Here is a 12,880-nt window from a genome sequence, read left to right on the forward strand (position 1 = left end):
AGGGAAATTTTGGAGCACTCTGGCTCAAAGCAACTACAGGGCAAGCAGAGATACTGAACACACAAGACTTTCTAAAGGAGAAAGAGAAAAGTAGTCCCTGACATTCAGTAACTAGCCTGGTACTATTAGCTGGGCCTTGCTGTTGCTACGGAGCTGTTCTGGCCCTCACAGCTTGGGCGTGTTGTTCTCATGTTGAATGTGAACAATTTCACAGAACATCAACATCAGACAGGTCTGTTCCATGACCATAATGGATCAAGGCAAAAACAAGACCACTCCCTAGTTGTGTCTCAACACAGAAAAAAACAGGAACATTGTCCAAGCCACAAAAATGACCAAACATCCTTTTTTTCCCCTGACTGCTGCTGCTTTACCAATTATAGCATTAACCTCGCTCTAGTCTTCTCTCCTTATAGATAAGATTAAGATAACCAATCACAGAATTACCCCCCACTTCTTGACAGCACCCAGTCTAGAGCAAAGCCCCATTTCCTTAAACCCACCCCCAAATCACCTAACAGAAGCTCAGATCTTAGTCCTATCTAATATTCTTTTTTTTATTAATTAACCAATTCAGAATTGTTACAGTGCTTGATACAGGTTTGATTTCTGATAAATTTAATAAATAAACAAACAAAACCACTCGCACTGTTGGGCGCCATGGGCCTGGCTCCGAGCTACAGGATGTTTCCACAGAATCCTGGGCTACTGCTTTTCCCCAAGGTGGTACTGTAGGCTTTCACAGATCCACCCTCTAACTGAGGTGCCATGTGGTTCTCCAAGCTGTGTGTTCTCCCTCACTGAAAATGAGTAATAAATCCAACTTGTTCAACTACAGATGTGATCCTGGTGACCTTTGGCTGGAAGTACTGACATGGCTAGTGAAACAGTGGGAATGATAGGAGTCTTGGAAGATTCAGATACAAGGTGTGCTGTGTAAATACATATATGCTATTTGCTTTAGTTCTTTAAAACATTAAACTGATCTTTCTGAACCAATGAAAGAAATTTCAAAAAAAGAAAATAATCTCTTGCTTACCTGACATTCCATCCATAGTAATGTACCAAGTATAAAACTTCTCCGTCATCCATTTCAGTGCCTTTAATACTGGCTTCATAGATTTTCTGCGTTTTCCCTCGTCCGTATTTTACTTTCACTCTGGTTCCTGTTAGGCAAGGTTCTGTGTCTTCCTCATCTTCCTCCCCTTCAGAGTCACATTTGCTTTCGGTTTCTTCCCTGCAGTAAGTTATAACATTGATAATGCTACTAATAACGTAATGGCAAACAAAGTAATGTCCGCTAAAAGGATCCAACATGTAGAAGAGTCATAACCTAGTTCATGTCAGTGGAGGAGGAGAAGGAGACTTTTACACACTACTTACTGAGGGCTTCATGTACTATGCAAAGGTGCACTGTACCGAAAGGCAATCCATGCTCCTGAAGGCCCATCAATAATCACAGTTCATGATGATGGGGAGTCAAATAAGTCACTTTTGATAAAGCAAAATAAGGACAACATGCTTTGAAAAAGTCTTTAGGATTCATACTCGAGTGCCACCTTACAGGTGAAAATGACCGAAAGATAGTTTTTAACTTCCTGCAACTGAAATGTCTTTTAAGTCCACTTTACCACTACTTTCTGCTCAACTCAGAATGGTTCTTAACCAAGACTACTTTTTTGGTGGGCAAAATAATGAACAAGGGCTAACTACCTTAGTAACTCTATCTTTTAAACTATTGATAGCTTCTACTTTAAAGGTTTCCCCACCCTCAGATACTTGAGTATTAGGCCACTTGTTATAACTGTGGCGTAGCACCAAGGAGAACAAAGTTTTGCATATCTTATGTTGATTCCTATTTGTTTTTACGCATCTCCCATCAGTTCTTCTTTGTTTTGATAATCAGATATAAAGGAGATTCACATAGGGAAGTCCAACAATACTTTTCATATTTTTATAAATAAAACATCCTTTATTAGCCTGGCAAGGATTCACAAAAGATTTGCATCAAAGATCATACTAGTGTCACAAGAGTTTTAAAAAGCTTAAAAGGAGGTACTGTGTTCTGTCATAAACATAGGGCATTACTTTAGGGACCACTGGGGGACCCGACATGAAGAAGCTTTGATAACCCATTAGCAGTGGGAATGTTTTCTTTCCAAGGGCATCTTCCAATTATATCCTGATAAGGTAATTTCAAAACACCATGAGAAACTACTTAAGAGAGAAGTCTCCATAAATAAAAAAGTTTCCTATTTCCATAATTCCTGCTACTGAATGAGAATACAGACTACGTTTGTATATTCAATTTTTATTTAGTAAAAGGAAATACCATCCTTCATATTCAAGTCTGAAATTTTCTGTCTCTAAAATAAATATTCCATTTACATATCAATTAATTATAAAGGCTTTTCAAACCACAGAGTGTGTATGTGTATTACATGTTTGATGCATTATTATAAAATATACACATTTTGATGCTTATTTTTAACACATCTTCAAACTGTAATTAGGCCTTACGTTTTAGGTGGCTTATCTTTGCTTAAATTTATTGTCCAAATATTTCAAATACTGTACTCACATCATTATACTCAACTCCAATTATTTCCTCCCACTTTCCCTAATCCTAATCATATTTCACAACAGGATTTGCTTTATTCACTAATCTAATTCATATGTAATTGTGAAAGCTCCTGTACCTATTTATACTGAATCATAAAATTACCTCTCCCACTCACCAATCATTACTATTTTTCCAGTAATTTTCTCAACGGTTAATTTTCAGATGGGTGTCAGCCACTAGTCGGAGGCAGCAGGCCACTGTTCCCAATTTTGCTTAGTAACTCAAATTTCTAGAAAATTTAGCATCAGATGATAATCAAAAAATAACTATGGAGGAGAGCTTCTATACAAGTAAGTGTGTTATGCTGCTGTTGCTGAATTAAAATTCATTTTTTAGTAGTGTCTAAAAATTAGTAAATCCATTTGACAACAAAGAAATGGCCAACTGAACACAGTTGGACATTACCGTGACCTAGCTACACTGCCTAATCACTGGTTATTTTTAAGTCAATTCAGTCCATACATGTGTAATACATGAGAAAAAACAAAAACAGTTTTCATTCAACAGCAAACAGGATGAACATTAAAAGGCCGAAATTTAATTGTTGTGATGTGGGGCAAGAATGTACCTTCCAAACTAGATTCAGGGGTGCATGCCACTTATTCTAATACAATAACTTGAAAAAGAAAAATGTCTTAGATAAAGCTAGCACCACAGAAACATCTGCTAGTACTGTGCACCCATGTGTTTGTTAGCTTTCCCACATTGTACCTTTTTTAAAATGGAATTTTTGCTGTCGCTGTTTCCTCTTGTCCACTTCCTCCATTTTTCTCCAGCTCCCTTCCCTGCTGTCAACTGCAGGACCTTTCTTTTGACTGGGTGGCGCAGCCTTCTTTGAGGCCACTGTTTAGGGCACAAGTGCTATTAAAATGGTGCGACCAGTATATTCTCCAATTCCGAAAGGCGATACACATCATCTTCACAATGTGTCTCACCTTCATTAGACAAGAGGAATGGAAGTCCCAATAAGAAAACATTCCCTCAAACCTGAATCTCTAAGCAGGAACAGAGCGCTGCTGTACCCCAGACAGGTGCTTCTGGAGAACAAATATAAGATAATGTACCTCTCTTGGCTCTTCTCTTCCTCTTCCTCTGAGTCTTTGTCAGAATCCTCCTGCTTTTTAATTTTCTTCTCCTTTTGCTTTGGTGTATTTTTTCTCCCCAGTAGTAACTCATTTTCTTTTTTCTCTGCAGTTTCATACTCATCATCTTCATCCTTATTTTCTGTATCATTATCTTTTAATTTGTCTTCTGTTTTCTCTTCTTCAATTTCCTTTTTAATAGAATTTGCATCTCGAGCAATTCTCCTTCGTCCCTAATAGGCGGATAAAAGCTTTAAAGTAACTATCACTACAAAGGGCAAAAAAACATAGAAAAATGTATCTTTTCCTTAAACCTTCACAGCAATGACCCGTCTTCTCTCTAGTTTGAGACATGACACTGATAAGCCATCAACTCCTGAACACTTTTCTCTTCTTCTCAAAAGGAAAAGAATAACCCATGTAAATTAATTATGTCCAAGTGTACTATGATCCCTGGCTACATACTACATAAAAAATAAAAATTTTCTCCTGTGTTCACTCTATTATCTCACTTTTAATATTTCTTGACTATAATAAAATTTTTAAAGAATTATCTAAGTGTCAATGATATAAGTTAATAATAATAAATCAGTCCCTTAAGTTTTTAGAAGTTCTGTCATCTCTAATTCTACTGTTTACTAAGATAAAATTAACATATCACTGTGTTTCAGTGTGATTACATTTTAAAAGAACTGAACTGTATCAATGGCCAAAAAGTGAGCTCATTTCTTTGAATGAGTATCTGGAGAGCTCACCAGGCCAGCAGTAACTTGTTATATGCCCAGCAGCTTTTATCCAGTCTCTCGTTGCATGCTCAAATGACCATGAAACTGTTGAGCCATTTCATTATCTCCTAAATTCTCCTTCCAGTCAACCTCTATACACTGGCAGAATTCCCCTCTAGTTGGAATAAAGTGAGGATAAAAAAAGAGCCAAGAACTTTGGGAGCACTAGAAGACTTAACAATATCTCAGTATAACAAATGTTTTACCTAGTTGCCGACTATGTGCTACTTAAACATCAAAGGTAGGGGGAAAAAAAAAAAAAGAACTTAAATGTAAGTTCCATGAGGGCAGGGTCTCTGTCTTATTCACTTCTGTAACCTCAGATCTAGATAGTGCCTGGCACATGGCAGGTGCTCTTTAAATATTTGTAGGTAAATGAATGAAAGCATCTGTTATCCATCAAAATTTAGGTTTGTGTAACTTATACCTTTATCCCAGAAATCCCATTTTTAGAAGTCTGGCCTCTGTATTCAGATAAATGAGGAGGACATTTTTACAAACCTCTATAGATAAATGGGGAGGACATTTTTACAAGCATATTTATTGCATCACTTTTTATAATCATAAAAAGTTGGACAAAATCTTGAGGAAGGTAAATTTATGATACATCCATACTACGCAGTACTCTGCAGATGTTTTACATAAAGATGAGGAGGGTCTTTATGTAATGACAAGGAAGTATGTCCACAATACATACAAGGGATATTATTCAGTCTTAAAAAGGAAGGAAGGGCTTCCCTGATGGTGCAGTGGTTGAGAGTCCGCCTGCCAATGCAGGGGACACGGGTTCGTGCCCCGGTCCGGAGAATCCCACAGGCCGCGGAGTGGCAGGGCCCGTGAGCCATGGCCGCTGAGCCTGCACGTCTGGAGCCTGTGCTCCACAATGGGAGAGGCCACAACAGTGAGAGGCCCGCGTACTGCCAAAAAAAAAAAGGAAGGAAATTCTAATGCACACATGGATGAACCTTGAAGACCTTATGCAGAGTGAAATAAACCAGTCACAAAAGGACAAATACTACATAATTCCACTTATATGAAGTACCTAGAGTAGTCAAATTCATAGAAAGTAGAAGGGTGGTTGCCAGAGGCTGGGGAAGAGAGGAATGAGGAGTTACTGTTTAACAGGTACAGTTTCAGTTTTGCAAGATGAAAAAAGTTCTGGGGATGGATGGTGGTGATGGTTGTACAACAATGTGAATGTAGTTAATGCCACTGAACTGCACATGTAAAAACGGTGAAGATGATAAAATTTTATGTTATGTGTATTTACCACAATTTTTAAAAATTAAAGAAAAGAAACAAACCACTTTGGATGTTTCATGAAATTCACTAGAAGATTCCATTTACTAGATGATAAAATGGACAGTTTTAAAAAATGGTTTCTGAGCAAATAAAAGAGAAGATGATTTCACCTTTTCTTTTAAATACAATTTCACTGAAAAATAAGATGCATTACAATAAGTGAACCTCTTTGACAGTGTGATTAAATTTTCTTTCTACTTCTAAAATTTGATAAATCCTACTGTGTAGACATCATCAGACAAAGATCAAAATAGTGAGGGACAATTCCTGATTTGAGTTATATACTAATGGAGAGGAAGAGTACAGTTAGAACATAAAACCAGTGTGCACATGACTAGGAAACAAGGCAGAGCATGAAAAACTGCCACAAGAGCTGTACAGTGTGTTGGGAGGTCAAGAGAAAGAAAAGATCCCACCTGGCTGAGGGCATAGGTATTATAAAGAGGAGATTCATTCACTCAACAACTATTTAATAAGTCCTTACTATGTACCAGGCACTATTCTAGATGCCTGGGATCTCTCAATTAATGGAATAAACACTAATCCCTGCCCTTGTGGAGTGTGATACTAGTCCAGAGTGGGGTGAAAGAAACAATAAAGAGTAAACTGAACAAGTAAGTAAATTACAGATAGAAACAGCAACCTTAGAGGGATTGCCAGTGCCAAAGAGAGGAGGTAGGTTATACTTTTAGGTAAGGTGACCAGGATAGGTTTCAGTGAGGTGACACTTTAGCAAAAGACTTGACGGAAGTGAATATTTGAGACTGACCCCAGATGAGAATGACTTGAACAAACATAAACAGAGAACAAGAGGAGGAATGTTTTTTCAGGTGGAAGAAATAATATGTGGTATATTTAGAGAAAGGGAGCTAGGCTAGCCTGGCTGAAGCACAACCAAATACTGGAAAATAAACTGGTTCATAGGAGTATTTTTGTGTATATCTGAAAATGCCCATAGTAAAAAGGTTAAAATAATGCTAAAAATGAACTAGATAAAACTAGTCTTAACTACTTACCCTTGGAGATTTTAATTCTGTTTCTTCTCTTTCACTTTCACTGTTTGAATCAATATTTTCCTCAGGTTCACTCTTCACTTCTACTAAAGGCATTTCTTGATCTACTTTTGGAGCCTCTTCCATGGATTCTTCTAAGTCTTTTTTTTCCTCTTTTACTTTTGGTTCATGGTGGTGAATAGTTCTGAACTGAATATTTGCAGAACGGCAGTACTCCTCAAAACCATAGAGATACCTAAACAAACAATATTTCATTTTAAGAAATCTTAGTCTTTACATTTAACTTGAATACTATATTAAACACACATATTTTTTGAAAAGTAAAACTCAAGCCTTTTTTTACGAAGTATTTTTTCTGTTACTGATTTCTTGATGTTTTATATAGGAAAACAGACAAAAATATTGATCAGAAAATAAAATTTCCTTCCTGAAAAATCTGAGCTTGTGAAAGGGAACACAGCTATCATAGTTTTGACGTGAAGTCTGTTCACCACAAAAGGCACAACTCTATAACATGTATCGTAATTTCAGACTATAAACACTGCCTGTATCTGTGATTTTGAAAAGAAAATCAGAACATGAAAAATGGAGTAAAGCAGACTTGGTACACTGAAATAACTTTCAATCACAGTATTTATTAACCGAAACCTTTTTATATACTTTCTCTGACTTTAATGTTCTTCGATTGATGTGTTCTTATTTAATTGTTAACAAATTAAGTGGAAAATACTCCTTGTAAATATGTATTCTTTGATGAATAAACTATACTACTTACTTTCTATAAGCAGTTTTTACATTGTAGGAAGCAGCTGAATTCAAAATAGGAATGCCAAGGTCCATATAAATTTGCTTCCATACAGCACCACTATCAATCTGGAAAATTAAGTTTTTATTTGTTAATGTTTGCAAAGGGAAATAATCTTTACACTAATACTGTACGTTCATTAAGAAAATGTGTTTATTACCTGAAGTACATATTATAGTGCAACATTAGACAATTTAACTTTGCATTACAGTCTTACTTACCTTGTCACATCCACCTTGATGATAAACCAGTCTGAAGAGTTTGAAGAGATTGAGATCTTTATAGCCCAAAACAGGTGGTTTGTTGATTGGAGTACCTTTTAAATATCAGAGAGCAGAAATACCATGTTAATTCCAACGGAAAATACTAAGTTGAAAACAAAGCTTATCAGTTTCTAATTTCCCAAATATCACTAATTAGAGGCATATATTTAAAGAACCTCAAATTATATAAGACAACACAAAATATTCTCTATATTCTTTACACAGTATTGTGGTGGTCTTTAGTTTTACTGCCGCAACTAATAAAATAACCTCTCTAACTGCCACTGAATTGGATAAAACTAAATCAAACCTTGGGCCTGCAAGGTGTAGCCAATGATGTTGCTGGTTCAAGAAGCCTGGGCAAGAAAACATACAATGGAAAGGGCACATTTTAGGCCATGGTTCCATTTTGAATGTTTCAACACAAACGTTAAGACGGGTGGCAGTCATCTGAAGGATCATTGCTGAAGGCCACTAGAACTGATTTATCTGAGGATTTCCAGGACTTACATAATGCCAGTAAGTATGATGATTTATAAAGCTTCTATTTCTTCTAACTTTATTAGAAATCCTACTCCATTTAGATAGGGGCTATTATGTTTAATTTGTTGAGACCAAGGATCAGACTAGTTTACTTGCCACAAAAACGCCATTAGTAAATAATGGATATGTAGATTTACATTATGATTGTTCACTTTCTATTACTCAAATATTATTATAATATTTTCTGGTTTCATAAGTCTCAAGAAGATAAAATTTAACTATACCAAAATTACTTTTCCTCTACATTTGTACTCAAACTAGATATTAGTAGCTGTCTTTATTCCCAATACTATTATTATCAGCTATAACTGATTCTTAGGCTTGAAATCCAAATCCCTGTACCATGATTTGAACAAAAATAATACATAAACCTAGAATACAAAACAGTAAAAGAAATGTCTACTTTTTTTTTTGTGGCCATGCCGCACTAGTTCCCAGACCAGGGACTGAACCTGGGCCCTCAGCAGTGAAAACGCTGAGTCCTAATCACTGGACTGCCAGGGAATTCCCAGAAATGCCTGCTTTTAAATAATAAGCATGAAAATACCTCTGTCTTCCATAAACTTATAAAGCTGTTGAAGGAAGCTGTCCCTCTCTTCAGGATCAGGTTCTTCCTCAGGCTGTAAAGATAAACTATATAAATATACAGAACAATGAACAGGAGATACACTGTCTTCTTTGTTTGTTGTTTTGGGAACCCAAGGTAAGGGGATAAAATTTTAATGAAGCCAGAAAATATGAATTTTTCTCAAAATCCTACAATGCCATACTTTAATTCATATTTTGATAGAGCTGGTTTGATGCGACTGTCAAGATATACAATCTCTACTCTTCACCCCATTTATCACTTGAAACTTCCCATTAATTATCACTGTGGGGACTAAGATTAGCCATGAGGAAAAGGTTTAGGAATGGGATGAGAGTGTTTTCACCTCATCTGGTGTTTTTTTAAAAATCCTCAAAATATCATGTGGCCCATAGGAATATACTGATAGATAAGCGTAATAATTACAAATGGATTTATTATTTTAAAATGATCCACATACTAATATTAAAATTTTGTTACTGTTGAATGAATATAAACCAGAGGCTGCGAAGTCGCATGGCAAAGGTTTTTTGTTTGGATAGCACAGTGTTCTAAAGAAATTTAAATGCATGTAAATGAGCCATATAAATTTTATTTTGTCCCAGACTCCACCAGCCCCTCTTGTATCACAGTAGCCTGCTTTTCTCAATTGCTTTTCTTGCAGGGCCTCTGTAGTTGACTTTGCAACCCCTTAAAATAGAACAATGAAAATTATTTCTTAAGGAAGGAAACTAGATACATAACTACAATTTAGTTCTATGGAAAAAAAAAAATTAATGGAAACATTCATACAGAAACAACTATTCCTATAAATACCTATTTGTGTGTTACATTTTACTGATTATATAAACCTAATGATTTCTTCTTATGCAAACAAATGGATTTTGGGTTTTAATAAAATATTTCCTTTTCTAATAGACTACTTATAAATTAATATTTGGGATAATTCTTGAAGTTTAACAATACTATGGAGAAGCAAAGAAAACACTGATATATTTCTTTCATATAAATTATCATAATTTAATTTCAGAGTACTACTTTTTTTTTTTAAATAGATTTATTTATTTTTGGCTGCATTGGGTCTTCGCTGCTCCCCGCGGGCTTTCTCTAGTTGCAGCGCGCAGGGGCTGCTCTGTGTTACGGTGCGTGGGCTTCTCATTGTGGTGGCCTCTCTTGTTGTGGAGCACGGGCTCTAGGCGTGCAGACTTCAATAGTCGTGGCGCATGGGCTCAGCAGTTGTGGCTCGTGGGCTCTAGAGGACAGGCTAAGTAGTTATGGCACACAGGCTTAGTTGCTACGCGGCATGCGGGATCTTCCCAGCCCAGGGCTCAATTCAGTGTCCCCTGCATTGGCAGGCGGATTCTTAACCACTGCGCCACCAGGGAAGCCCCAGAGTACTACTATTTTTCCATGTTCCAAAACAAGAATTCAGACTTTTGTCTTTCAAAGCCATATTCAAAGCAAAGGCAACTGTCAAGCAATAAATATTGAGTGCTCACAAATCCAGAAAGCAAAAAAATTTTTTTAAGTTTTTAACAGCTAATAATATAGCCAAGATCAATACACATGTAGTTAATTAAAATATATTTAAAAAAACATAAGGCAATCAAGGTCGATTAAAATATATAACATAAAAAGCATGAGGCAATCAACGGAAAAGTCTTTCCCTCAGTACAGTCTTTTTTTTCTTTCAGTACATTCATGAAGAATGACTTACAGGGCTTCCCTGGTGGCTCAGTGGTTGAGAATCTGCCTGCTAATGCAGGGGATATGGGTTTGAGCCCTGGTTGGGGAGGATCCCACATGCCGTGGAGCAACTAGGCCCGTGAGCCACAACTACTGAGCCTGCGCTCCGCAAGAAGAGAGGCCGCGATAGTGAGAGGCCCGCGCACTGCGATGAAGAGTGGCCCCCACTTGCCACAACTAGAGAAAGCCCTCGCACAGAAACGGAGACCCAACACAGCAAAAATAAATTAATTAATTAATAAACTCCTACCCCCAACATCTTCTTAAAAAAAAAAAATGACATAGCATCGGAGTACTTTCAGTTTAACAAAATTTAAGAAACTTAAGTCGAAGTTCTAGTAAGCCTCAAAAATTAGCCACATACGGGCTTCCCTGGTGGCGCAGTGGTTGAGAGTCCGCCTGCTGACGCAGGGGACACGGGTTCGTGCCCTGGTCTGGGAAGATCCCACATGGCGCGGAGCGGCTGGGCCCGTGAGCCACGGCCGCTGAGCCTGCATGTCCGGAGCCTGTGCTCCGCAACAGGAGAGGCCACAACAGTGAGAGGCCCGCGTACCGCAAAAAAAAAAAAAAAAAAAAAAAAAAAAAATTAAGCAATATACAGACTTAATAGCTAGCAAAATACATACAGACTTAATAATCACTACAGAGTTAATAGAGGTCTTTACTAAATACTCAGATCAAGACATGGCAATTTTTTCCCCAACTGCATTAAAAAATTTTGCTTTTACAAGGTTGTGAAAACAACTGCCAATGAGTTAACTCAAGAAAAGAGTAATCTGGTAGCCTAAGAATCATTTCAGATACTAATTTTAAGGACTTCTGGTATGGGGAAAAAAACAAAAACAACTTATACCAGACTGGGTCTATGCTTTGCCTGTCCCTCGTGATCACAACAGTCTCTCCTCAGACTAACACCTCATTTTTAGTATTTATGATCTTACAGAATTCAAAGAAGACTGCTGTATCCAGTATATGTAAAAGCAATTGTTTTTAAAAAGTACTGGTTTGAAATCAAAGTTTCTTCCAAAAGCAAGTAAACAAAATGAACCCATCGATTGCAAATAAGGTATTTATTAAGGTTTTACCAAACATTTGATAAATTCTTAATGATTAAGAATATAGTTTTATAGATAAAAACTGGTAGTTTAAATTCATTGGAATTAAAAGTTAGTGGATGTCAAGAGTGTTTTAAGTACCATGAGAAACTATGGCCATAAAATTTTAAGTTCAGAATGCAGTTATCAGGTGTAAAAACAAGATATAAATGAATAAAGAATTCTACTTAAAAACAACTGCCTGCTTGAAAGGAAATTTATTTCGATTAAAAAAAAAAGATGATGCTATAAACAAAGTTTTAAATTTACCTGATGGTCTTTGCAAAACTCAAAACTGCTTAATCTCTCACAATAAGTAATTCTTCACAATCTTTTTTTTTTTTTTTAAAAAAACAGCTGTCTTGTTAGCCACCTTAGAGTAAAACTGCACATGGTAGAAAATGCCTCCAACTAGAAGACTCTGCCTTTATGACTTTTGTATGGGGGTGGCGCTTGCTATCACAATACCTGCAGGGTCTCTCTCCCTGTTGGGAGCCAAGAGGGTTTTTCATCCCTCAAGGGTTTTGAAGTGGGATAGGGCTATAATAATGGGAGGTGGAGCCCACTAGACTGCTGATGAGCCTTCTTCCCTTCGTTTAGTCAAGGATGTGAAGAGTAACTATGCACCCAGTAAAATGCCAGGGCAGGGAAGGGGGCTGAGAATATAGAAGAGGCATGAATATGACCATAATTTTAAGAAACCTACAATTTTAGTTAGCAGGAGTATAACTTCCTAGTATTATAGTAGTTGTTTATCTATCTACTACTAGATTATGTATTTTCTGACTTTGGACACTATGTCTTCAAATACAGCTGAAACATTTTTGATAGTTACCGTGAATTACAGACTTTTGCAAAAGTATTGCAATTCAAATCAGAAGACTTTTGGCCCTCAAGTCTGGCAGGAGGTGTAGAAATGTAAAACCACCCAATTTGACAAAATGTGATAAGTGTTGTAAAATACATAAAAGAATACAGGAGCAAGGTGAGGGGATGAATGGTTCTGCTGGGGCTGCGGTGATGGTGGTAATAGTAGGG

The 12,880-nt window shown here is 36.8% G+C and overlaps 1 protein-coding gene across 1 annotated transcript in view; it reads right to left on the reverse strand.

The window, feature by feature from the left end:
• Nucleotides 1–12,880, reverse strand: part of ARID4A (AT-rich interaction domain 4A) — a 59,001-nt gene that overhangs the window by 17,535 nt on the left and 28,586 nt on the right. Inside the window, exons 12-17 of the mRNA XM_007466047.1 lie at nucleotides 8,964–9,036; nucleotides 7,832–7,926; nucleotides 7,581–7,678; nucleotides 6,809–7,040; nucleotides 3,688–3,938; nucleotides 1,040–1,237 (exon numbers count right to left, since the gene is read on the reverse strand). Of these exons, the coding sequence (XP_007466109.1) occupies nucleotides 1,040–1,237; nucleotides 3,688–3,938; nucleotides 6,809–7,040; nucleotides 7,581–7,678; nucleotides 7,832–7,926; nucleotides 8,964–9,036 (947 nt within the window). The remainder of the gene's footprint in view (nucleotides 1–1,039; nucleotides 1,238–3,687; nucleotides 3,939–6,808; nucleotides 7,041–7,580; nucleotides 7,679–7,831; nucleotides 7,927–8,963; nucleotides 9,037–12,880) is intronic.

This window comes from Lipotes vexillifer, unplaced genomic scaffold (genome assembly GCF_000442215.2).
Source record: "Lipotes vexillifer unplaced genomic scaffold, Lipotes_vexillifer_v1.1 scaffold25, whole genome shotgun sequence".
Lineage (NCBI taxonomy): Eukaryota > Metazoa > Chordata > Mammalia > Artiodactyla > Lipotidae > Lipotes > Lipotes vexillifer.